Raw genomic sequence first — 27,073 nt, 5'->3', positions numbered from 1 at the left:
AAGCTTTGCCAGCAGAGACTTCTCTGGGCCAACAGCGGATCAGGAGAATCTAGAACGCACAGAAGATGAACCAGGGGTGACATTCACTTGAGTAAACGACCATTCACTTGACAACGTGGTTCGCGGTATTTGCCTACACGGCTTCCGGGAGCCCCTCTGCCACGGAGGGGCCCTGAGCTCATGGACCCGGGAGGTCCCCCATCAAAGGCATCTCTTGACTGAGCCGGCTGCCACCGTCTGCAGGAGATCTCCCCCGGCAGAAGCGACAACGGCCCCGAACCCCAGGAGGCAGAGGCGGTATGGAAAATGAGACTCCATGCGGATCTTGCCTGTAAAGACTGGATCAAAAATCCTCAATAAGACACAAGCAGACCCAATTCCCCAGAACATCAGAGAGATAATCTGCCATGATTATGTCGGATTTGTCAAAAGAACTCAAAATGGCTTAATATTAAAGAAATCTATTAATAATCATACAGAGCATCAACAGGTTGGCCAGGATGCCGTCTTCATAAACGATGGGAGGGAGGTATCTGATAAAACCTAATGCTAGTTTCTGGTTTTAAGTTAACTGCTAAAACCAGAACGGAAAGGGTACTTTTTCATCACAGTAAAGAGTAGATGTCGCTCCCTGGCCACCCTCGTTCTAAAAGATGAGATTTTTTTCATGATTCCTGTTCAGAAACTTTTATTAAAAAAACCCAACAGGGCCCTTTATCACTGTCCAGAAACGCTAGACATAGCAATAAGACACGAAACCGAATTAAACGGGATGTCTGTGGGAAAGGATTGCAGTTATTTGCAGACAGTCAGATTTGAGACCCAAGGAAGCCACGAGAACCAACTGAAGCGATAATCTGAGAACTCAGCAGAGGTACGGGGCTGGGTATAAGGCAAACATACACAAATCAATGATTCTCGTCTGCACCAGCAGCCGCTAGTCAGAAAACATAATGAAATAAATGGTCCCCACTCACAACGGAACAACAGAAAACCCCACGGGATTCCCAGGAATAAATTTACAAGAAAAATTTGAGATCATTATGAAGGAGGCTGTAAAGTTTTCCCGAGAGACCAAAGAGAAAGCAGGCGTAGTGGGGTAGGCTGAGCTGGAATGTTACGATCCCTAAGGCTCTTCCGAAATTAATTTGTAGGCTCAGTGCACTGCCGTCCGCACCTTGGCAACATGGTTTGAAGTCATTCTGAAAGTTCACCCGGAAGGATACCCACCCAGAGCAAGGTATCTGGAACGTGGGGAGTGAGAACGGATGGGTTTCGCCCTAGATACGGAAGCCTGTTACAGAGTTGCAAGGATTTAACGGGGCTGCTAAGGTGTCACCAGAGGGGCCGGGGGCCACCGATGGGACAGAATAGTCTTCAGACAGAGGCCTCCTTGGTGGCCTTACAACCTAGCAGGAATGCTTGGCGAGTGAAAGAGCGTCCGTTAATAACTGCACCAGAGCAACAGGCATAAATGGGAGACCATCCCTGGAAAGCCACGCGCGTGGCTGGGCCCCTTCACAGGTGACTGTGGCCTGAATGTCTTCACAGGCCCCCTACTCCGCGCCTGGAAAGGACATCCCAGAGCCTTCGGCCCACGGTCTGACTGATGGGGAGGGACAGACGGGAAGTCAGAGCTTTGCAGCACAGGGGCATAGTGGGGCAGCTTTGGGATTACAAGGGGGGACCGCAGCCCCAGTCAGGGGTCTGAACACAGAGCACTTGGGGGTGGACCGGTGATGTGCAGGGAGGGGTTACGTCCCAGGCGGGGAAACAGCGCCTTAGAGAAAATGTGAGAGAGGCAGGCTGACCGTCGCCTTGTAGGGCAAGGTGGGGGCGGTGAGAGGCAGGCCAGGCAGGGACCGTCACTGCAACGTGGACTCTCTTGAGGGAGCTGGGGAGCCACGCGGGGTTGAAGAGGGAGGACAGGCTTGACCAGACTTGCCCTGTGGGAAGTACGCTGCCGTTGGGCTGGGGGATGGGGCCTCACGAGTCAGCTGAGGGGACAGATTATTCAATACGTGCTGGCAGGACAAATTTGTTCCCTACTGGTGGGGGTGGGGGATTGATTTTACGTCTTCTTCACCCCAGCCAAATACCTTCCAGGTGGATTGAAAGTGAAACGGTAAGAATCCAGACCGTAAGGACATTAGCAGATAGAGGTGACGTCTGTTCCTAGGGTGGCTCAGAGTTCCCTCAGCTGCAGAGCAGAGGAAGCCGTGCGTGTGCACGTGTGCAGGTTTGATGACGCACAAAGACCAGAGTCTGGGGGCCCAGGCCTGCCCGTGCTGCCGGCTTCCCTTCCAGAAGCCTCTTTCCTGGGACGCGAGCTTGAGGGTGATCACCTGGAAGTCTTTTGTCGGGATCCCAGGTGTTGTGATGGAACTCTCCAGAAACGTAGGGGAGAGAGCCCCATTTCCGGTGTGGGAACACCTCGGCCGCCGAGGGGGCCGTGCTGGCTGTTCTGCACCTTGCCTGGGAGTCTCCCCGAGGGCCCCTCGCCAGAGCGGCCATTTCCCCCCAGCGTGGCGCCCACCGGGGCTCAGCCGGCATCGTGGTCGGCCCTGGTGCCGCGGACGTGTCCTGTCCGCCCCAGCCCGTGTCGCGTCACTGATACTTCTGACGCTGGTCTTTGCTTGGTATCCGATTACCCTCATTGTAACATTTGAGGGTTAATTGCTGATTTATAACCTCTGCTTGGAAACCATGCCCCAAATCTTTAGTACAATTAATAGCGGCCAGGAAATGTGCTCTGATGAAAGAATCATAGCAACGGAGACTCGGGCAGGACCTGTCCGTGCAGAGGCCAGGCGGGTGAGCGGGCTTGGCCGTGGTCATCGGGTCCGCGGGCGTGGCCCGGCCGGTGGCTCCTGGGGAGAGGGAGCCGCCGTTCTGTGTGGACGTCCCGCCTTCCGCCGGAGCTCGGAACAGGGACAGAACTCCCCGGCTCTGAGAGGGCTCCCAGAGTTCAGGGCCTTTGGAGGTCTCGGTTGCACTGGGAAAAGCAGAAGTGGCAAGTCTCTGAGGTCCGTCTCAAACCAGCCATCCCTCAAAACAACTGGAGAGATTCAGGTCAGACTAAAGATAGAACTTCCTGGCTGCCAGGGTTAGGAGGGTGTGATGGGGAATAGTGCCAGTGTCCTTTGGACACCCAGACCCTTGCCTGGAGTCAGTGACATGCTTCCTGACGGCCGGGGGTGGACCGGTGTTCCTGGAGAGGGTCATGTGCCCATGGTTCCTGGAGGCCGGCCAGCCACCCTCCTCCCCGATCCCTGCCAGAGCCAGAGCAGGAAACCATCGCAAAGTGATTTCTCCTTCCAACAGTGCCATACATCATGTTTTTTAATTTAAAAAGATGCCCAGTGGAAGCATAACAGACCATTAAATGTTGGGGTCCCTAATTAACTCCAGAGCAGCCTGGAGCTGCGGGGCCTGCTGGAGGAGGGACGGTGCGAGCCCGGCGTCATCCAGCCCCCAGCCCTGCCCGGAGCCCTTCCCGCCGTGTCTGCTGGACCAGGCACCCGTAGCCGGCCGTCCCGGGCCAGCACCTCGGCAGGAATTGGGGCCAGAATCTGCATTTTTAGCATGTGGCGTGATGGGCGCTGATGGGCGATCCACTGTCCTTCCTCCGGGAAGACCTCGGCTGCTGGCTTTCCCTTTTGGGGCCTGTTTCCATATCCATCTTACGTCTTATCGGGGTGACACCGACCCCTGTGTCTCTGGACGTCAGACAGGTGGCTCCGTATACAGGAGGCACTGGCTTCACGCGGGGTCCTGGAGGAAATAAGAGATCGCCTCTGTTTGCACACTTCCCGCTCGTCCCAGACTCTGGCCAGGCAGGGCGAGGCCCCTGGGCTCAGGGCTCCCGTGGACCGCCCACGTCGGGCGCTCCGCACTCTTCCCAGGCCCCGTCCCTCGACCTTCGCCAGCGCCCTCCGCCATCTCGCGGGGAGGACGCGTGGTGCAGGCAGCCGTCTCCCGGCCTGCCTCCCAGAGGACGAGGCCAGGGCCAGCTGAGGTCGGGGGCTTGCCAGACCGACCCTGTGGCCAAGTCCTGAGGATCTGGCCCTGCTGAGTCAGCACTGCTGGACCGCCCGCCTCGGGAGCCCGTGCCAGCCTCCTCGGGCAAATGGGAAGCCGGCGTGGGGAGGGCGGGCTTGACGTGGGCGATGAGCCTGGAGACGGCCTTCACGGCACTGCCGCGGCGTGGGCACCAGGGCGGGGGGCTTGCTGAAGTAAAAGCACCCATGAGGCCTGTCTAGCTGGCCCGCTGGGTCCACCCGCGCTGCCCGAAATGTGCGTTTCCCCCACCCCCTTCCCCTGAGGCCAAGGGGCCTCTCCAGCGAAGGGAGTGGGCATTTTAGAGCATGCCTGTACCAGGGAACATGCTGGAAGGTTCAGATAATCTGGTCACATCATCCTTGCTGTAACGCCGTGAGGGGAGCTCCCCAGGTGATCTCCGTTTGACGGAAGAGGAAGTGGGCCCAGAGACCTCAAGCGACTTGCCCAAGGTCACACAGCCAAAGCATGGCAGACCCAACATTCGTGCCCTGGCCTAGGAATCCGAAGCCTGCGGCGGGCAGGCCCCGCCCCGCATGGGTTCTGCTGGCCCAGGCCGTGTCGTCGGCCTGTGGCTGCACGGCCCGATGTGCCTGTCACGGCCCCGGGGGCTCTGCAGCAGGGCCAAGCTGCGGAGGCAGACAAACATTAGCAGTGAACATGATCTATCGGCCAAACATTGGAGCGGTAAAAACGTATCGATCGATAGCTTTCCCCCCATCTCCCCGCCTCCCTGTGCGCCTGGCCCTCGGCCCGTTTCCCTCTGGATGTGGACAGTCCACTGCTTCAGCAGAAGCCCCGGCCCCGGCCCCGTGCGGGCCTCACGTCGGGGCTCCGTGATTGAGGAGGGGAACGGTAGCTTTAGACAGATGTGTTCCCGTCCCAGCGTGGCCGTGGCGATTATGCAAATCCAGTCGTAAGAAGTTTAAAAGCCTGGAACCGCCGTATTTCTTTAGTTCATTAGTGGCAACGCGGCCGCAGGGCTGATGTGACAGAACAGACGTGGTGCCAGCCTCCCGGGCCCCGTCTCCGTCGCTCCCTGCGCGGCAGACACGCTCCCCGCAGAGGGAGCGCGTGTGGGGGGTCTCCCGCCGCTCGGCCCTTCCACGCCGGTCCCGGGGACCCCTGCCACCCCGTCTCCTGCCATGGCATCGCCCGCCCGTCACCGCCCACTTCCCCGGAGGGAGGCTGTTCTCTGAGCCTCCACCCTCTCTGCCTCGGACACCCGTTACCGCCCTTCTTTGCCTAACAAACTCCTACTCACCTGCTAGGACCCGTCAAACAGCATCTTGTTGTAGAAGCCTTGCCCGACTGCCCACAATTTCGCGGCACCTTCCCGGCACCACTCAGGCCTCTGTCTCGTCTCCTGCTGGTGCCCCACTGGCTCCTGGATGCCTCGGGGCCCTGACTGTTCCTAAATGCCCCGTGCCAGGCACGTCCACCTGCCGTGGAAGACAGGAACGGGCACGTGGACGAGGACGTGGCCACCAGGGCTCTCCTGCCGCCTGGACTCAACCGGCAAGGCAGGGGGTAGACCAGAGGTGTGTGTGTGCACGCCAGCCCTGTGCTCGTGCCTGAGTATCTTCCGCAGCGTGTGGGGTTTGGGCCCCACTCAAAGCTGCCGAGAGACCGGCCCTCCGCCCGTCTGGGCAGGATGCTTGGTTTCCTACCCAGGGTTCTTTTCATGCCCCACCAGGTGCCCTCCCCACCCGGGACAGGCCCCCTGCCCTCCGCCCACCGGCTCCTGTGTGAGAGCCCCTGCCCACCTCTTTGCCGTGTGGGGTCATAGTCACGGGGCCTCCGAGGGGCCGTCCTGAGGAGTCCGGGGTGCCGGCACCGAGCCTGGGGTCCAGCAAGCGGCCGGGGCAGTGTGCTCAGGGCGTCCGTCCGTCTGGGTCAGGTGTGCATACAGGAAAACCGCTGGGCACTCAGGCTGGAGTTTTGTGAAGTGATGGCATCGAACACGCATGGATCCGTGGCCCCGCAGGACGGGTCAGAACGAGCAGCTCTAGGAGGCTCCGGCAGTGTGGCTCCAGTGACGCAGGCCGCGGCACAGGGCGGGGACGGCTCCCATGCACTAGCCCGAGAAAGCGGGGGAAGGGAAAGATCTGGGGGAAGCACATGCGCGGGAGGGGGCTGGAAGGAGATGGGGCAGTGGCTAGCGGGTCCTCAGGTCGAGTTGTGTCTATGGAAGGTTCTAGAACTATGCTGCCCAGTACGACAGCCACTAGTCACATTTCTAACACTCAGCAGCCATGTGTGGCCAGGGCTGCCCGGCAGGACGCACAGAGGGAGTTCGGAGGCACTGCGAGCTGGCAGGGATGATGTGGAGGGAGGGGGACCGGCAGAGGATCCCAGAGCTGCAGGGGTGCAGGGGGGCGGGCACCTGCATGTCTGGGGCCAGGGGGCAGGTGACGGGTGGGGGGCTGGTGTGACAGTTCTGCACACCCCACCGGCCGGGCAGGCTCTCGGCAGGTGTCCTGGGTACGTTTATTTAACGAGTCACTTGCCGGGCGAGGAGGACAGGGGCGAACGGGGTGGGGGCAGTGACGGAGCCAGCTACAGATGGCTAACGGATGAACCGGTGAGCCCCGGGAGGAAAGGGCAGTCCCGGGGATGGTGCGTGATCTCAGCAGGACCTTTCTAGAAAGCTGACTCGGGCTACTTCCCATGGGGTGGCATCCTGTCCCCCTTACCCTGGGGTTAACTCCTACTTGGGGCACTCAGTCCCTGCAGCCGAGGGGCCTCCCGGGGGGACCAGGCACTTGCTGGAGCTGACGCCCAGCCCCCAGCCCCACAGGAGGAGGATGGGGCCACTCACCGTGTGGCCTTGGCCTCAGTTTCCCATCTGTAGAGTGAGTTGTGCGGCAAGATCCCTGGGTCCTCCGAGGCCAGGTCTTGGGGGCTATAAAAGGGGCAGAAGGGACCAGCCACCAGGGTCACACGCCCACTCCTATATCCCCGCACCCGAGGCCAGGTGGGGTGAGACAGGACTTCCCATCCCCCACAGCCTCCAGAGGGAGCCCCTGGACTGGGGACGAACCCCATCCTCAGGGCCCTGCCTCCCTCATCACACGGGCCAGCCCGACGGCGGAGGCTTCAGAGTGTGGGGGTGCACAGGGGAGGTGAGACTGGTCCCCAGAACCACCTGCCGCTCACAAGGTGGCCAATCTCTAGGCTGTGGCACTGGGGTAGGGGGGCTCCCGGGTGGCGGCACACCACGTGCACATCCTACCACGGGGCCGTCTTCACTCGAGGTGCGCGTGTCCACGTGCACATGCCCGAACGTGGGTCCCAACGTGTGTGTGTGTGTATACTGACCCTCGCACGTGCACACCCGGACACACGACCGAGCCCGGCACAAACGTGTGGGAACCTGCCTTGTGCAAGCCGCACGCGCACACAGACCCACGCCCCCAGGCGCCCCTGGGAAGGGGGCGGGGAGAGGCTGGTAGCCTGGCGGCCCCTGTCCCTCCTCCCCGGGCGCCTGCCCGTGATAAGGCTTCTTCAGGCCCTGTAATCCTCCTTAACTTGACTTTGGGTTATTTTGAGCGAGAGATTAAAGGTGATTACAATCAGCACTGCTGAGGCGCCAGGTTTCCTAGACAGGCCTGCTCGAGTACCTGCTTCCGGAGGCGGGACCCACGCGTCGGCACCTGCCCCGCCCACTGCCGCCCTGCGCCTCAGGGCACTGGGGTGAGGCCCCCTGGGGGAGGGGCAGCCCGCCCGGGCACAGGCAGGTGGCCACCGAGTGACAGCGACGGGGATGCGCTCCAGGGGCTCCCCAGGGGACGGCACCTTGGAGGTCACGGGCCAGACCGTGCAGGGACCCCGGCGACCCCTGGCAGTCTCCCTCCTTTGGGGACGGACACCCAAGTGTGCCCCGCCAGGACCCTGAAGCCACTTCCGACTGGGCCCAGAGAGGGCCTGGTGGTTTGCACCTGGGGCCGGGCCAGGGGTGGGTTCCTCCTCGGGTCCCACCTGTCCCATCTCTCCCCGCTCTGCAAATCAGAAAGAGACTCTTCCCCAGGAGCCAGATCAAAACTGTTCTTTATGAAGTTTCCAAAGGGAAGGAAAATCCATTTCGCATCATTATATTTTTTTTCTCCTAATTTAAACCGCCTCAGTGCAGACTAGTTGCAGACGTCAATATCCGTGAAATACACTCAGCTGGCCACCCGCCAGGCCACAGAGCGGTTACAGAGGCCGGCTGTAAATCCAAGCATTAACAAGGAAACACATCCCCATTCGTCTGTCCTGCGGGAGAAATACGGGGGGGGCGGAGGGGGCGTCCCGCAGACCGGAGATCCTCCCACGGGTGGGGGGCCGCGGCAGGCAGGGGGGGACGGCCCTGTCCCGGGGAAGCGCGGGGTCTGGAGGGACAGCGGCCACCGTCACATCGCATCGTGTCTTGGGCGTCGTTGGAGGAGCTGGCAGGGCTCGGCCCTTGCCTGGGTCCGCGGAGGGGGCGTGGGGGGCCTGGGGGAGTCTTCGCAGAGCCACCCCTGCCTTCCGGGCCTCTCTGCCGGGATCTACCCACACAGACTGGTGACACCCTCCAGGGCCCCGGAGCCAGGTGCAAAGCCTCAGGGACCATCCAGCTGGCTACCTGGGCGAGACGGAGGAGCCCGGGCCCAGCCCAGGAGAGCTCCGGCCCAGAGCCTAGCTGTGCGCGGTGCCTGGATGGTGCCGGCTGCGGCCTCCCAGCCCCTCCCCGGAGAGGAGCCGGAGGGGACCTGTGGGCCCTGGAAGGATTTGTGCCCTGCCAGCTGCGGACCCTTGGGCCAGGGCTCGAAGCACCCTCTGCAGGCGGCTGTGAGTGCTCTGAGTGCCCTCCCCGGAGAGGACGTCCCTGTCTTCCCTCTGTCACGAGGGAGGCACTGAGCCAGGCACACACGGTTCCTGATTCTCCGGGGCGACCCTAACTTTGAGCCCGACCGAGCAGGTGCAGCGGGGCTGGGGAGGGTGGGAAGCTCCGAACTGGGGCTTCCTTTGGCTTGCTCCCCGCCCCAAGACAGCGTGTGTACCGAGCACTTCCTGTCACCCTGCGTCGTCCTCGGGCTCCCCGAATGCGCCTCCTTGTTTGGTCGGGCGGCTCAGCTGAGCCTGGCACGGGGCCACACCTGACCCCCGGGCCTCCCGCGGCCACCGCGTTTCCTGACTGCCCTCTCTTCTCTTGTCTTGCCGCAGGACCGCGGAGCTGGAGGCGGAGGGTGGAGCCGTCGGGACGCCCAGGCCGATGGGGGAGGCGGCCACGGCCTCGGCCGGACGCGGGCGGATGACCCGGGGCGTCCGGCAGTGAGGGAGCACGCCCGCTGCGCCACCATGCCGTCTGGGACAGGACGCCCCTGAGAACGCAGGCAGCCTCCCCCCGCCCCCCCAGGGGCCGGCACCCAGCCTCCCACCCGGTCCCCCCCCCCCCCCCGGCCGGCAGAGCGGGGGCTCCCGCGGCGGCGGTCCCCATGGCCGGGTGCCGGTGGGGCGCGCTGTGGGCGTGCGTGGCGGCCGCCACCCTGCTGCACGCGGGCGGGCTGGCCCACGGCGACTGCTGGCTGATCGAGGGCGACAAGGGCTTCGTGTGGCTGGCCATCTGCAGCCAGAACCAGCCGCCGTACGAGGCCATCCCGCAGCAGATCAACGCCACCATCGTGGACCTGCGGCTGAATGAGAACCGCATCCGCAGCGTGCAGTACGCCTCGCTGAGCCGCTTCGGCAACCTCACGTACCTCAACCTCACCAAGAACGAGATCGCCTACATCGAGGACGGCGCCTTCTCGGGCCAGTTCAACCTGCAGGTGCTGCAGCTGGGCTACAACCGCCTGCGCAACCTGACGGAGGGCGTGCTGCGCGGCCTGGGCAAGCTCGAGTACCTGTACCTGCAGGCCAACCTCATCGAGGTGGTCACGCCCAGCGCCTTCTGGGAGTGCCCCAACATCGTCAACATCGACCTGTCCATGAACCGCATCCAGCGGCTCCACGGCGCCACCTTCGCGGGCCTGGCCAAGCTGTCCGTGTGCGAGCTGTACAGCAACCCCTTCTACTGCTCGTGCGAGCTCCTGGGCTTCCTGCGCTGGCTGGCGGCCTTCACCAACGCCACGCACGCCTACGACCGCATGCAGTGCGAGTCGCCACCGCTCTACTCCGGCTACTTCCTCCTGGGCCAGGGCCGCCACGGCCACCGCAGCATCCTCGGCAAGCTGCAGTCCGTGTGCACCGACGGCTCCTACGTGGCCGAGCCCCACCCGCCGCCGGGCCGGCCGCCGCCCGGCCGCTCCCCGCCCCCGCCGCCGCCGCCCCCGGAGCCCAGCGAGGCCCCGTGCGCCGACGACGAGTGCTTCTCCGGCGACGGCACCACGCCGCTGGTGGCCCTGCCCACGCTGGCCCCCCAGGCCGAGGGCCGGCCCCTCATGAAGGTCAAGCAGCTGACGCAGAACTCGGCCACCATCACGGTGCAGCTGCCCAGCCCGTTCACCCGCATGTACACGCTGGAGCACTTCAACAACAGCCGCTCGTCCACCGTGTCCAGGCTGACCAAGCCCCGGGAGGAGATCCGCCTCACCAACCTGTACACGCTCACCAACTACACCTACTGCGTGGTGTCCACCAGCTCCGGGCTGCACCACAACCACACCTGCCTCACCATCTGCCTGCCCAGGCCGCCCAGCCCGCCGGGCCCCGTGCCCAGCCCGTCCACGGCCACGCACTACATCATGACCATCCTGGGCTGCCTGTTCGGCATGGTGCTGGTGCTCGGCGCCGTCTACTACTGCCTGCGCAGGCGGAGGCAGCAGGAGGAGAAGCACAAGAAGGCGGCCGCGGCCGGCGGCCTCAAGAAGACCATCATCGAGCTCAAGTACGGGCCCGAGATGGAGGCGCCCGGCCTGGCCCCGCTGTCCCAGGGCCCGCTGCTGGGCCCCGAGGCCGTGACCCGCATCCCGTACCTGCCGGCGGCCGCCAGCGAGGTGGAGCAGTACGAGCTGGCGGAGGGCGGCGGCACGCCCAAGGCCGGCAAGGGCAACTACATGGAGGTGCGCGCGGGCGAGCAGGCCGAGCGCAGGGACGGCGAGCTGGGCCGGCCCGGCCCCGACAGCCAGAGCTCCGTGGCCGAGATCTCCACCATCGCCAAGGAGGTGGACAAGGTCAACCAGATCATCAACAACTGCATCGACGCGCTCAAGTCCGAGGCCACCTCCTTCCAGGGCGGCAAGTCCGGGGCCGCGTCCGCCGCCGAGCCGCAGCTGATGCTGCTGTCCGAGCCCCTGGCCGCCAAGCACGGCTTCCTGTCCCCCGTCTACAAGGACGCCTTCGGCCACGGCCTGCAGCGGCACCACAGCGTGGAGGCGGCCACCGGGCCCCCGCGCGCCGGCCCCGCGTCCGGCGGCTCCGCGCGCAGCCCGCGGGCCTTCCGCGCCGAGGCCCCCGGCGGGCACAAGGCCGCGGCCGCCGAGGCCAAGTACATCGAGAAGAGCTCCCCCGCGCCCGACACCATCCTCACTGTGACGCCCGCGGCCGCCGTGCTGCGGGCCGAGGCCGAGAAGGGCCGCCACTACGGCGAGCACCGGCACTCGTACCCCGGCTCCCACCCCGCCGAGCCGCCCGCGCCCCCCGCGCCCCCGCCACACGAGAGCCTGGGCGGCCGCAAGGCGTCCATCCTGGAGCCGCTGACCCGGCCGCGGCCCCGCGACCTGGCCTACTCGCAGCTGTCCCCGCAGTACCACAACCTGAGCTACTCCTCCAGCCCTGAGTACGCCTGCAGGGCCTCCCAGAGCATCTGGGAGCGCTTCAGACTCAGCCGCCGGCGCCACAAGGACCACGAGGAGTTCGTGGCGGCCGGCCATGCCCTGCGCAAGAAGGTTCAGTTCGCCAAAGACGAGGATCTACACGACATCCTGAACTACTGGAAGGGCGTGTCGGCCCAGCACAAGTCCTGAGCCCGCGGCCGCGCCCGCCCCGCCCCCACCCCGAAACGCGCGACGCCCAGGGGACCAAGAAGGACACAGGACCCACCGCAGCCATTTGTAACCCAGAGACTGCCACGAAACGCCACACCCACGCGCGCACGCAGACACGCACACACACACACACACGCACACGAGGGACTTCCGAAAACTGGGCGTGGGGGTGGGGGAGGGGAATCTTTTTTCATTATCTTTCCTCTTGGATTCTTCTCTGCCGCCTTTATCTTCTTCTCTATTTTCTTCCTTTTTTAAGAAAAAATAATAAAAGTAAAGTTCTCTTAAAAAGACATAAAACACCAGACGTGGGGGTGTGGCCGGCGTGGCCACCCGGCTCCCCCCCCCCCCCCCCGCCCCCACGATTGCCTCTGTGGTTTGCTGTGCATTCTCTCCGTCTGTCTCTTGGCTGCTGACTCCGGAGGCCACCAGAGAGAGGCAGAGCCAACGCAGGCGGCCGGGTGGCCTCCAGGACCCCCGCCCGGAGCCTTGCAGGGGAGGCTGTGGGGAGGGCCTTGCCCCGGGGACGGCTGTCGGGGGTGGCTGGAAGGGGCGTGGTCCATGAGCATGTGCTCCGGCCCGTCCCCCCTGTATGCTGTCATCCCGTTGTTCAGAAAAATATTTCTATATTTGCAATGTTTGCTGTAAATCGAGAAAGAGACTATATCTACTAAAAAAAAAAATTCTACAAAGGGAAAACCCAAATACTTGTACTGGGTTTTTACTATGGGACTTAGGGAGGGATCTGGGGTTTTTTTTAATGTGCTATTTAGGGTGGTTTTATCGGGTTGGGTTGGGGCTGGGGTTATTTACAGGTAGGGTCACCATGGAGCCCTCTTCCCAGGACAGCAGGAGCGGGCTGTCGTGAGCATGGGTGGGGGGCTCACAAGAACCCTGGGAGAGGTGAGCAGTCCACCCCGGGCTGGAGGACGTGCAGAGGCGGGTGAACGGTGGCTTGTGTCTGGTGCGTGCACCCAAGTGCGCACAGGCCGCAAGCCGCGTGGGTGTGAGTGGGCAGCCAGGGATGGGGGCCTGTGTGGGTTTGCGGGTGAGTCAGAGTCGAGGCGAGCCAGCCCCGCAGCCGGACGCACGGACGGGTACCTTGCTCACCCTGCTGTGCTCCCACGTTCGGAGCCAGGGAGCACTTTGCATGTGTGAACCGCGCAGTTAGCACTCTCCAGAGAAGACTGGATCCTGACGCCCCGCCCCCAGAAAGCCCCTCCCCGTGGCTGGTGCCAGTATCCTTATCACAAGGTCGCAGGCTCCCCCTTGCCACATCTGGGCCCTTGCGCCCAGCACCAGCCGGGGTCCAGCAAAGCCACCTTCTCCCAGGGGAGCTGGGGGGGGGGGGCCGGGGAGCTGCGGGGAAGGGGCGTCTCGCTCTGGCCCCTCCCTCCCTCTCACAGCCCCGGGGCCGGTCTTCCTGCACACGCACACACGTGTCCCCACCACCACTGGCCTGCTACCCCAGGCCCTCCTCCCTACGGCCCACACCCTACGCCCGGGGCAAACCTGTTCCCTGTCTGTATTTCTGGCAAAGACCCAGTAAGACACTGGCCGGGGCGGGGGAGGTGCTGGGACTGGATCCCAGAGAGCAGAGTGACGGAGGCAGGTTTTCGGGATCCGGCAGGTCAGCAGGAAAGGACTCAGGGCTGGGCACAGCTCTAAGACCAGTAGCCTCTGTTTGAGCACCTCCAGTGACAGGGAGCTCACCCCTTCCTCAGGAGCTGTTTCCAGCTTTAGGCACCTCCCTGAGACGGCGGGGAAGCCAGTGCCGGCCCCCAGGGCCCAGCTGACTCCCAGGCCCCAGCAGCCTCGCAGTGCCACGTACAGGGCCGGTCTGCCCCCAGCTAGTCCTCACCTCTGTGCTCCCCCCCCACCAGGCCTCACCTCTGTGCTCTCCCGACTACATGAAGGTTCTGGGTAGGAGGCTCCGCATGGGGCAACCTGGGTGGGCTTTGACTGCCCCCCCCCCCCGACTGAGCCCCTCCCAAGTCGGTCATCTCCTTGCTCTCTGCCGTGGGGTCCTGGGAGGACAGCACGGGGGAAGCCTGGTAGCCGGCGAGAGAGGCAGCAGGGGCAGGAAGGGGGGGCACCCAGAGAGAGGACACAGTAACACAAGGCAGTCCTGGCCAGGGGACAGAAGTGGGGCCAGGCTCCTCAGCCCGCTGCTCCCTGTCACTGAGGAGATAAAATTGGCTATTTATAGGAAATCAGAGGACAACAGACACAGGACAGAGGCGCCTGCCCTGGGTAGGCAGGCCGGGTGTGTGAGAGGGATGCGTCACCGCCAGGGGCGCTGCCACCAAAGCAGGGGTCCAAGGGGAGGGGAGGGACCTGGAGAGGCACACACAATGGTGGAGGGGGGCGGGGCATCCCGAGCAGCCAAGAATGTTCCAGAAGCCCCGACCCTCCCAGGAACAGGCAGGGCTGGACAGAGGTGGCTCCGTGCCCAACGCCAGGCCAGTCCCAAAACGCAGGTGCGTGGGTCACCATGCCCTCGCTTGAAAGAGGTCATAGCAGAGTTGATGAGGGTACACGGCACAGGAGAAGACACACTGATTAGGCACCTAACGTGTGCGGGTGGCACTCTCGCGCCATCGGAGCCCAGAGACAGATCCAACACTGCCCCCACCCTTGAGGAGCTCACGACCGTCAGGGTACCCGACGCGGAGGCAGGTGGCCCAACTCAGCCCAGGAGGCCCAAGGGAGGATGGGGACCCCGCATGGGAAAAACCTGGAAGGCTGCCTGGAAGGGGTGATGTTTGGTCTGGATAAGGGAACCACAGTGAGGAGGGGGGTGGAGGCTCCGAAGTCAAGAGGTCAGCATCCTCGTGGGCTCAGGACTGAGCTCCGAGCCCAGGATGAAGACGTGCAAGGTAAGCCCTGCCCCGTGGCCGGGGTCGGTGCTCAGGCTCCCGGAGGCGGCCTCGAAGGGTAGTGCCCATCGGGTGATGGGGCTCAAAGGCCAAGAGTGTCGGCTCACACCCAGCTTCTGCCCCTCACGACCCTGTGACCACAGCAAGTAGGTGACCTCTCTGCGTCTCAGCGGGGTGCCGACACTGGGTCACCGGGAAGGTCAAATGGCACGTGGGGCCATCGCGCCATTGGCACGATAACGCTGCATCGCCAACGGCCACGTCGCGCTATTGCTCACACACCTGGGTGGCCGGCAAGGTGGCTCTGCCGATCCCGGTCAGCCCACCCGCGCATCTGGGGGTAGCTGGTGGGGACAGGGTGGCAGGTGATACGGACACGGGGAGGCGTGAAGAATTAGGCCCATCTGAGAATAGAGGCCAAGTGCACGGCCACGCGGCACAGAGAGCAGCCCGTCCAGGACAGGTGATCCTGAGGCTTCATTCATTCTTCCCTTCAGTATGCAATTACGGAGCACCTACTGTGTACTGACACGCCAGACACATCGAGACGTGTCCCCTCCTTGGAGAATGAGTTATTCGCAGTCCCAACAGGAAAGAGGCGATGCCCCAAAATAGAGTAATCCAAGGGGCGTGCCTACAAAGGGGCCATTTCCAAGAGAGGGTGTAAGGACCCACAAGGGACAGCAAAGCTGGCAACACATGGTGGCCCCTGGGATGAGGCGGGGCTGTACAGACACCCGCCAGGGCCTGGAGAGGGGCCTCCAGTGGAGGGACCTCTAGCCTGAGGTGACTCCATAGGAGGGAGCTGGGGCACGTGTTCTGACCCCACACTCCTCCCTTCCCCTGCGGGGCTCCTCCTTGGCTGAATGGCCAGAAAACCCGATGCAGAGAGCCCAGGGACAAAGTCCATACACGTCAGCCCATGGAGGGAGCAGGGAAAGGAGGGTATAGCAGAGACGTGGGGAAGGAGGGGGGCAAAGGGAGAGGTGGCCACTGACCCACCAGTCCAGACGCAGTCCAGTGCGCAGTGATAAGACACCAGGGGAGCACAGGGAAGGGGACTATCACTGCCCTCGCGATGGGGGAGACTTCTCAGGAAGGTCAAAACCTCCAAGGACAAACAGAAGGTGGGAGGAAAGGGACCCTGCCCTGAGGGGCAGGTAGGTGCCGCTGGAGCTCAGAAGCTGGGGCAGTGTGGGGCTGGGGGGCTGCTGGGACCAATGAGGGACCAATGAGGTCAGCTAAGCCAGGCTCTGGTGACCCACCTTACGGCCTTAAAGCGATTAGAGTCAGGCTGTGGGCAGTGGGGGACCGTTGGTGGCATTTGATAGAATAACAATCTGTGTTGATCCTTTTCTTATCTCGAAAGTAATCCTTTCATTACATAAACTTTAGAAAACAGTTCATCATAAAGAAGAAAAGAGCAATCATTCCATCTCACCGCCCCAGGAAAAGCCATGGTTAACATTTTGGTATCTGCCTTTCTAGTCCCTCTTCTCTACAAACACAGCAGGCTCGGGGTTTATAGGCTATCGGCAATTGTGCAAAGAATCTCCTTGTTTTCTGTAGCAACGTACCTCCCTCTGGAGCCTCTGTTCTCCCTGCGGGGGTAAAGGATGTGATGCATAGAGAGGGGAGCCATGACAGCCTGTTTGTGGGATCCAGTGGAGAAGACTGATGATGCATGGGAGGGAGAGGGGGGTCGCCAGAACATGGTTGGGGAAGAAGGGTTACGGTTGGTTGCTTGAGGGGGCGGACGGTTTTCGCTAGCACCACGGACAGTTCACCCACCTGCCAGGGAGAGAGGACAGCGTCTGGGAATGAGGCAGGTACAGAGGCAAAATACGGGCCTGGGGGTGGGGGGGCTCGAGGGAGTTCTCCTTGATCACCACACCCTTCTCAGCACCTCTTCTCACCCCATGGCACTGCCTATTCGTTCTACTCTTCGGGAGGTTTTTTGATTTCCAATTTTTAAAATTTGAAATAATTATAGGGTCACAGGAAATAGTATGCAGCTGCCCAGCTCCCCAAGCCACCCATTTGGTGCTAAGACCTGACTGTAGTACAGCATCGAGACCAGGAAGATGTTGCGTCCATGGGTCTAGGTACGGTCACCAGGCTACAGACCTCGTTCAGCCCCCACCAGCTTTCACATGCCCTCGTGCGCGGGTGTGGTCTGTAAATGTATCCCGTGGGTGTGGATCTGTGTTCTCACCACCACAGTCAAGATACAGAACGACTCCTGCAGCCGTCTCCCGTGCCTCCAACTCTGTCCCTGTCCCCTGGCAACGCTAATCTGTTCAACTCTGTCACTTCTAGAATGTTATGTAAGTGGGATCATGCACTATGTAACCTTTGGATATTGGTTCTTTCACTGAGCGAAGGCTTTTGAGATCCGTCCTGGCTCATGTATGTATTTGTTATGTTCCTTTTTATTGCTGAGTAGTATTCCACTGTATAGATGATCTGCAACATTTGTTTGACCATTCACCTACTGAAGGACATTTGGGTTGTTTCCAGTTTGAGGCTGCTACAAATAAAGCTGCTGTGAAAATCTGCACACGGGTTTTGATGTGAAGTGAAATTTTCATTTCTCTGGCATAAATGCTCGGGAGTGCGATTGCCAGGCTGTGTGTGGTCACGTGCATGGTTCCTGTAAGGAACTGCTCGCCTGTTTCCAGAGTGGCTGTACCATTTTATATTCCCCTTTTAGATGCCCAAGATACAATTTCTCCACATCCTCGCCAACAGTTAGTGTTATTGCCAATTTTTTATTTTGGTTGTTGTAACAGTGTATAGTGAGATCTCACTGTAGTTTTTATTTATACTTCCCCAATGCCCAATGTTGTCAAACATCTTCTCACATACTTGTTTGCCAGCAGTATCTCCTCTTTGAAGAAATACTTCAACTTCTACCCGTTTTATGAATTTTTTATTTTGACTGTTGAATTTTGAGAGTTCTTTACACTTTCTAGATACAAGACCTTTGTCAAACATGTGGTTTGCAAACATTTTCTCCCCATCTATAGTGTGTGTTTTCCTTAACAAGGTCTTCCATAATGCAAAATTTTAAATTCATTGAAGTGTTATTTATTAATCTTTTTTTATGTCATATTTAAGAATTCTTGCCTGGCCCTAGTCCTGAAAATGTTCTCTACGTTTTCTTTTAGAAGATTTATAGTTTCACTTTTTACATTTAAACCCATAGCCTATTTTGAATTAAGTTATATAAGATCCTTTGGTGTTGCTTTTTAGTCTATGGACGTCCAAGTGCTCTCATGCTATTTGTTGGAAAGACCATCATGCTTCCTTCAGATGGCTTTTGCCCCTTAATAAAAATTAAGCAGGTGTACTGTGTAGGTCTCTTTGTGGGTTCTCCATTCTATCCTGTTGATGAACGTGTTTATCCCTCCACCGACACCACCCTGTCTCAATTGCTGCAGGTGTATAGTAAATCTTGACACTGAATACAGTGACTCCTCCCACTTCACTCTTCGTTTCCAAAATTGTTTTAGCTCTTCTAATTTCTTTGCCTTTCCATATAAATTTTAGAATAAGCTTATTTAAATCTATAACAAATCTTACTGGGATGTTAATAGAAATTGAGAGAAACCTATAAATTCAGGGAGAATGGACATCACTCTTATGTTAACTCTCCCAATTCATGAACATGGTATGCCGTTCCAATTCTTTGAACACCCTTTAGTTTTTTTTTTTATCATTATTTTGTAATTTTCAGCATACAGATTCTGCACATGTATTGTTGGATGTATACCTTTTTAGAAATTATGAATGGTGCTGTGTTTTAAATTTCAGCTTCCACACGTTCATTGCTATATAGTGATGTGATTGATTTTTGTGTTCATCTTGTTCATTGCAACTTTGCTGACTTCACTTTCAGTATTGTCTCTTTTTGGGTCTGATCATTTTTCTTTTCTCTAAAGCCTACATTATATAGTATTAATATACCCATGCCTTCATGTTGAAAGTTAATGGGTGCATGGTATATCTTTTATCATTCTGTCACTTTCAACTTATCCGTATAGTTACATTTGAAGTGGGTTTCCTGTAGGTAGCATATAGTTGGGTAGTTGGGTAGTGTGTGTGTGTGTGTGTGTGTGTGTGTGTGTGTGTGTTTTAATCCACTCTTTCAATCTCTACCTTTTAATTGATTTATTAAATCCATTTACCTTTAAAGTAATTATAGATGTGTTAGGGCTTAAGGCTGACATTTTATTATTTATCTTCTGATTATTCTTTATTTTTTTGTTTTTTTTCCTGTTTCCTGTGTCTTGCCCACCTGTGGGTTACTTTAACCTTTATAATTTTATGTTTTCAGTCTATAGTGTTTTTGAGTGTATCTCACTATATAGTTCTTTCAGTGGTAGCTAACACTCTAACTCTCCATATTACAATACACTGATGTAACTTACCACATTTTCTTGGTAACAATATCCTACCACTTCCAGTGAAGTGTAGAAAACTTACTTTCATCTAGGCCCTTTATCTACCCTCTTCTTTTAAAGTATAATTGTCTTAGGTATTTCCTCTACAAACATTAAGCACTGTATCATTGCATTATTTTTTCTAACTTCCTGAAGTTTCAAGCCTCCTTCTGTTACAAATTTCCTTCTGTTTGGAGAACTTCCTTAGCAGCTACTCAAAGGTAAGTCTGCTAGTGACAAATTATCCTGGTGTTCCTTCATCTGAGAATGTCTTTATTTCCTCTGAATTCCTGAAAGACATTTTTGCTGGACATGGAATTCAGAGGTGGCACACTTTCTTTCAACATTGGAAAAATACTACCTTCTGGCCTTCCTGGTTTTAGATGAGAAATCTGCTGTTATTCCAAGTATTATTTCTCTGCAACAGCAAGTGGCCCAACATTCCCATTAGGGTGCTCCCGGACGGAGAAGAGAGAGACAAAGGGGGCAGAAATAATGGCTGAAAACATCCTAAGCCAGGTAAGGAAACAGACATCAGATTGAAGAGTCTGAAAAAGTTTAAAACAAGATGGACCAAAGAGGCCCACATCAAGACACATTATATAGTCAAGGTGTCAGAAGTTAAAAACAAGGAGAGAATCTTTAAAGCCGCAACAGAAAGACAACTTCTATGTAGGAAGGAGTCTTCAGCAGAAACTCTGCAGGCCAGAAGGGAGTGGCATCATATATTCAAAGTACTGAAACGAAAAAAGCCTCTACCCAAGAATATTCTATTCAGCAAAGTTGTCATTCAGAATTGAAGGAGAAAAAGAGTTTTCCAGGCAAGCAAAAGCTAAAAGAATTCATCACCAGTAGACCAGTCTTACAAGAAATGTTGAGGGGCTTTTAAAAACTGAAACAAGAGAGTGCTAATTACTAACAGGAAAACATGAAAGTACAGATCTCAAAATTCAGAATTAATCTAATTAAAAAAATTTTTTTAATGTTTATTTTCTTTTGAGAGAGAGACTAAGAGCATGAGCAGGGGAGGGGCAGAGAGAGGGAGACACAGCATCCGAAGCAGGCTCCAGGCTCGGAGCTGTCAGCACAGAGCCCGACGTGGGGCTCGAACTCATGAACTCATGAACTCATGAACTGCAGTCACTCATGAACTGCGAGATCATGACCTGAGCTGAAGTCAGATGCTTAACTGACGGAGCCACCCAGGTGCCCCAGAATTAATCTAATTTTGTAAGGGTAGTGGGTTAATCACTTATAAAACTGGTATGAAGGGTAAAAGACAAAAGTAAAGGATATACACAATAATTTATTAAGGGATACACAATATAAAAAGATGTAAATTGTGATATCAAACACATAAAATTATTGGGGCAAGTAAAAACGTAGGGCTGTAGAATGCATTCACACTTAACGTTGTGATCGACTTAAAATAGACTGCTATAAATATGTCATTTTATGTATTCCTCATGGTAACCACAGAGCAAAAACCTATAGTAGATACACAAAAGGAAAAGAAAAAGGGATGTAAACGTAAAACTACAAGAAATCATCAGATCACAAAGGAAGAGAGCAAGAGAAGATAGGAACGGAGGAACTACGAAACAGCCAGAAAACAATTAACAAAATAGCAATAAATACACACCTATCAGTACTTACTTTAAATGTTAATGGACTAAATTTTCCAGTAAAAAGGCACAGAGAAGCTGAATGGATTTAACAACAACAACAACAACAACGACAACAACAAGACCCATCTACGCACTGCCTACAGAAGACTCACTTCAGATGTAAGGACACATAGAGACTAAAAGTGAAGGAATGGAAAAAGATATTCCATGCAATGGAAACAAAAAGAAAGCTGGGGTAAGCTACAACTCATATCAGACAAATAGACTTTAAAACAAAGACTGTAGGGGTGCCTGAGTAGCTCAGTCACTTGGGTGGCTGACTTTGGCTCATGTCATGATCTCACAACTCGTGAGTTCGAGCCCTGCATCGGGCTCTGTGCTGACAGCTCGGAGACTGGAGCCTGCCTCAGATCCTGTGCCTCCTTCTCTCTCTCTGCCCCTCCCCTGCTCATACTCTTTATCTCTCTCTCTCTCTCTCTCTCTCTCAAAAATAAACATTAAAAAAAAGACTGTAATAAAAGACAAAGAAGGGCACTACATAATGATAAAAAGGTCAATCCAACAAGAGGATGTAATAATTGTAAATGTTATGCACCCAACATAGGAGGAGCACAGAAGTATATAAAGCAAGTACTAACGGATCAAAAGGGAGAAAGAGATAGCAATACAATAATAGTAGGGGACTTTAATACACTTACATCAATGGCTAGGTCATCCAGACAGAAAAATCAATAGAGAAACACTGGCCAGGAAATGTTGGGCTGACATGTTAGACCAGATGGACTTGATAGATACATACAGAACATTCTACCCGAAAGCTACGGAATACACATTCTTCTCAAGCACACATGCAACATTTTCCAGGATAAGTCACCTGTTGGGCCACAAAACAAGTCTTAATACGTTGAAGAAAATTTAAATCAAATCAAGAAGCTCCTGACCATAGTGGTAAGAAACTAGAAATCAATTATAAGAAAACTGGAGGGGCGCCTGGGTGGTGCAGTCAGTTAAGCGTCCGACTTCTGCTCAGGTCACGATCTCTCAGTCCGCGAGTTCGAGCCCGGCGTCGGGCTCTGGGCTGATGGCTCGGAGCCTGGAGCCTGTTTCCGATTCTGTGTCTCCCTCTCTCTCTCTGCCCCTCCCCCGTTCATGCTCTGTCTCTCTCTGTCCCAAAAATAAATAAACGTTGAAAAAAAAATTAAAAAAAAAAAAGAAAACTGGAAAATTCACAAATCCATGGAGATTAGACAACATTTTACTGAACAGTGAATGGGTCAAAGAAGAGATCAAACAAGAAATGAAAAATGCGTTGAGATGAATGAAAATGGAAATAGAACATCCCAGAATTTACAGGATGCGGCAAAAGCAGATCTAAGAAATTCTGGTGATAAATGCCGACTTCAAGAAATGAAAAAACTCAAATAAACAACCTAACTCTGCACCTCAAAGAACTAGAAAAGAAGAACAAACAAAACCCCAAGTTAGTAAAAGGGAGGAAATAATCATCATCAGAGGGGAAATAAATGAAATAGAGACTAAAAAGACAATAGAAAAGATCAGTGAAACTAACAGCTGTTTTGTTAAAATGTAAACAAAAGTGTCAAACCTTTAGCTAGACTCACCAACAAAAATAGAGAGGACTCAAATAAATAAAATCAGAAATGAAAGATGTTACACCTTATACACAAATACAAAGGTTCATAAGACACTAGTAAGAAAAATCATATGCCAACACATTACACAACCTAGAAGAAATGGATAAACTCCTAGAAATGTACAACCTACCAAGACTGAATCATGGAGAAATAGAAAATCTGAACAGACTGACTACTACTAGTAAGGAGGTAGAATCCGTAATCAAAAGCTTTCCAACAAGCAAAAGTCCAGGACCATATGGCCTCACTGGTCAATTCAATGAAACAGTAAAAAAAAATTAATACCAATTCTTCTTACACTCTTCAAAAAAAAAAAAAATGTAAGAGGGGAGAACACTTCCAAACTCATTGTACGAGACCAGTATACAACCCTGATGTGAAAACCAGACAAGGACACCACAAGAAAAGAGAACTACAGGCCAATATCCCTGACGGACATGCATGCAAAACTCCTCAAAAAACTGCTGGCAGAACGAATTCAACAATACATTAGAAGGATCATACACCGTTGTCACGGGGGATTTATTCCAGGGATGCAAGGGTGGTTCAACATCCACATCGGTCAACGTGATGCACATTAACAAGGAAGGATAAAAGTATTTTGATCATCTCAATGAAAAAGCATCTGACAAAATTCACCATCTATGATTCAAAAAAAAAAAAAACTTTCAACAAAGTGCAAATAGAGGGAACCTTTCTTGACATAATAAAGACTGTAGATGAGAAGCCCACATCTAGCGTCACACTCAATGGTTAAAAGCTGAAAGCTTTTCCTCAGATCAGGAACAAGACAAGGATGTCTGCTGTCACCACTTTTATTCAACACAGTGTGGGAGGTCCTAGCCACGGCAGTTAGGCAAGGAAAAGAAAATGTGCCCAAATCAGAAAGAAAGAAGTGTCACTGTGTGTCGACGACACGATATTATGTAGAGAAAACCATGAAGACGCCACCAAAAAACCATCAGAACCGATCAGTTAATTCAGTCAAGTCACAGCATACAAAATTAAAGTACAAAATCCGCTGCATTTCTATACACCAACAATAAACTCTTAGAAAGAGAAATTAAGAAGACAGTCCCCTTTACAATTGCATGAAAAAGAATAAAATACCTAGGAATAAATTTAACCAGGGTGGTGAAAGACCTGTACACTGAACACTACGACATCGATGGAAGGAACAAGACACACAGATGGGAAGACAGTCCGTGCTCATGGACTGGAGGAACCAATGTGCTCAAAATGTCCATACTACACAAAGCAATCTACAGATTCAATGCAATCCCTAAAGAAATTCCACAGAATTCCATTGTTCACGGAAATAGAACAAGCAATCCTAAAATTTGTGTGGAACCACAAAAGATCTCAAATACCAAACAAGTCAATCTCCAGAAAGAAGAACAAAGCTGAAGGCATCACGTCCCCTGATTTCAAACTATGTTATAAAGTTACAGGAATCAAAACTGTATGGAACTGGCACCAAAAAACAGACACATAGATCAATGGAACAGATTAGAAAACCCAGAAATAAACCCATGCACATAGGGTCAATTAATTTACAATAAAGGAGCCAAGAACATATGATAGGAGAGGGGCAGTCTCTTCAATAAACGGTGCTGGGAAAACTGAAGTCACATGCAAAAGAAACGGGCCCACTCTCTCCCACCACACACACACAGATCAATGCAAAATGGACTGAAGACTTGAATGTTAAGACTTGAAACCATAAACCTCCTAGAAGAAAACACAGGCGGTAAGCTTCTTGACATCAGTCCTGCTGCTGATGTGTTTTTTTTTTTTTTTTTTTTTTAACGTCAGAAGCAAAGGCAACACAAACAAAAACAAAGCAGTGGGACAGCATCCACCTGCAAAGCTTCTGCCCGGCACAGAAAACCATCCACAAAATGAAAAGACAACCTGTGGAATGGGAGAAAATATTTTCAAATCAGATCTCTGAGAGGGGGCTAATGCCCAAAATATATAAAGAACTCATACAACTCAACAGCAAAACAAAAACAAAAACAAAAACCAACAATCCCATTTAAAAACGAGTAGAAGACGCAGAGCAGGTATTTTCAAAGAAGACATCCAGGTGGCAAACAGGTACAGAAAAAGGTGCTCAACAGCAGTTATCGATCATCAGGGAAATGCCAATCAGGACCACAGTGAGAGGCCACCTTACACCTGACAGAATGGCTAAATCAACGACAAAGAAATAAGAGATGTTGGCGAGGATGTGGAGAAAAAGGAACCCCTGTGCACTGTTGGTGGGAATGCAGACTGGTACAGCCGCTCTGGAAGACAGTATGGAGGGTCCTCACAAAATCAGACATAGAATTACCCTATGTTCAGCAATTTCACTTCTGGATATTTACCCAAAGGAAAGAAAAACACTAACTTGAAGACATATCTGCACCCCCACGTTCACTGCGACATTATTTACAAGGGACAAGACACAGAAGTAGTCAAGTTTCCATAAATGGATGAGTGGATACAGGAAGCAGAAAACGTGGCATAGACACACTCCAGAATATCAGCCTCAAAAAAGGAAATCTTGCCATTTGTGACAACATAGGTGGGCCTCAAGGGCATGATGCTACGTGAAATAAGAGAAAAACAGATAGTGTATGCTTTCACTTCTATGTGGAATCAAAAAAGAAAACAAAACCATATGCTCATACAGAGAAAAGATTGGTGGTTGCCAATCTTTTGGGGGCAATCTTTTGGGGGTTGGGGGTGGCCAAAATGGGTGCAGGAGGTCAAAACATACAAACTTTCAATTATAAAATAAGTAAGTCCTGGGATGTAATATGCACCGTGTAACATGCGTGATGACTATAGTTAATATACCATGTAACATATTTGGAAGTTGCTCAGACAGCTGATCTTAAAAGTCCTCATCACCAGAAACAATTTTTGTAACTATGTGTTGTGATGGATGTTAACTAGACTTACAGAGGGGATCATCTCACAGTATCTACAAATACTGAACCATCATGTGCCACATCTGAGACTAATATATGTCAATTACTTCTCAGTTTAAAAAAAAATATTTTCAGTCTACATTCTTCTTTCTCCTCTTCTGGCACAAGTGTTAGATCTTTTGTTATTGTTCACAAATTCCCAGAAGTCTTTTCATTTATTTCCAGTCTGTTTTCTCTCTGTTGTTCAGATAGGGACATTTCTATAATAGGTCTTCAAGTTTATGGATTTTTTTCTGTTGTCTCCAAATGACTATTCAATTTGTCCAGTCAATTTTTAGTTTCGATGCTTGAATTTTCCAGTTCTATAATTTCCATGTTATTTTTTATATCTTTTTATATCTTTCTTTTTCATATGTTTCAAGAGTGTTTCTAATTACTTGTTGAAACATTATTTATGGTTGTTCTGGTTCTGGGGATGATGAGTGGGTTTTATTGTGTGCGCACCATTGTTGCTCTTTAAAAGCTTCTCTCTTTGTTTTTAAGCATAGAAAGAGCAGTGATGTTCAGACTCCTTCGTGACCGGAATACACAGAGAACCCACCAGTGGTTAAAAAAAAAAAAAAAAAAAAGCCAGCATGGATAAGGACTATACACAACCAGCCTGTCCACAAGAGTTCATATAGCCTAATGAGCAGCACTAGAAAAATATCTTCCTGAACTCTCTGAAAATATGAGCTATAATTTTATTTTTTCATTATTAAAAAATGTTTTAATGTTATCTCATTTTTGAGAGACAGAGACAGAATGAGAGTAGGGGAGGGGCAGAGAGATAGGGAGACACAGAATCTAAAGCAGGCTCCAGGCTCCGAGCTGTCGGCACAGAGCCCAGTGCACGGCTCGAACCCATGAACCGTGAGGTCATGACCTCAGCCGAAATCGGACGCTTAACCGACAGAGCCACCCAGGCGCCCCTTTTTAAATTATTTTCTTAAGTTTATTTATTTTTGAGAGGGAGCGAGAGAGCGTGCACACGTGGGGCAGAGAGAGAGGGAGACAGAGGATCCCAAGCAGGCTCCACACTGTCACCACAGAGCCCGACACGGGGATTGAACTCATGAACCGTGAGCTCATGACCTGAGTCGAAACCAAGAGTTGGATGCTAACCTGACTGAGTCACCCAGGAGCCTCAAACTAGAATTTTAACTATAAATGGGTCCTTTTTCCTGTTTACCTTGGTTTTTGCCATCAGACACACGGCTCAGATTTCTGGTGGGTCTCAGCACTCTTTGTAGTTCAGAGTGACAGTTTAACAAGCTCCTTACGCTCTTTTGCACCTGGACAGAGTTTGCTAATTCGGGCAGCAAGGAGGGTGAGCTGGAAGGGCATTTTGTTGGGAGACCCCAACCGACGACACAAAGATCTTTCATCTTGGGCCAGGTTCTCCAAAAGTTATCCCGTAATGTGCCGAGCGCCCGCATCTGGGAGCCAAGGGAGAGGAGAGGCCGGAGCGCGACGGCTGCTTTCCAGCTCTGGT

The 27,073-nt window shown here is 54.1% G+C and overlaps 2 protein-coding genes across 5 annotated transcripts in view; one reads left to right on the top strand and one right to left on the bottom strand.

Moving 5' to 3' along the window:
* The window catches only part of ELFN1 (extracellular leucine rich repeat and fibronectin type III domain containing 1), a 64,549-nt gene extending 51,759 nt beyond the window's left edge, over window positions 1-12,790 (top strand). For all 3 annotated transcript variants that reach the window (XM_027042388.2, XM_027042389.2, XM_027042391.2), the window contains exon 3: window positions 9,250-12,790. In XM_027042388.2, coding sequence (XP_026898189.2) covers window positions 9,522-11,990 — 2,469 coding nt within the window. In that variant the 5' untranslated portion in view covers window positions 9,250-9,521 and the 3' untranslated portion in view covers window positions 11,991-12,790. The remainder of the gene's footprint in view (window positions 1-9,249) is intronic.
* The window catches only part of LOC128313606 (uncharacterized), a 39,160-nt gene continuing 13,637 nt past the window's right edge, over window positions 1,551-27,073 (bottom strand). Inside the window, exons 3-5 of one of the 2 annotated variants that reach the window (XM_053213139.1) lie at window positions 6,881-6,964; window positions 5,826-6,167; window positions 1,551-3,774 (exon numbers count right to left, since the gene is read on the bottom strand). In XM_053213139.1, the coding sequence (XP_053069114.1) occupies window positions 5,956-6,167; window positions 6,881-6,964 (296 nt within the window). In that variant the 3' untranslated portion in view covers window positions 1,551-3,774; window positions 5,826-5,955. Of the gene's footprint in view, window positions 3,775-5,364; window positions 5,502-5,825; window positions 6,168-6,880; window positions 6,965-27,073 lie in introns of those variants that run through there. The other variant, XM_053213138.1, reaches the window with a different exon arrangement.

This window comes from Acinonyx jubatus, chromosome E3 (assembly GCF_027475565.1).
Source record: "Acinonyx jubatus isolate Ajub_Pintada_27869175 chromosome E3, VMU_Ajub_asm_v1.0, whole genome shotgun sequence".
NCBI classification, from domain to species: domain Eukaryota; kingdom Metazoa; phylum Chordata; class Mammalia; order Carnivora; family Felidae; genus Acinonyx; species Acinonyx jubatus.
Note: the sequence above shows the minus strand (reverse complement) of the source record. Positions and strands in the feature narration are given on the sequence as shown.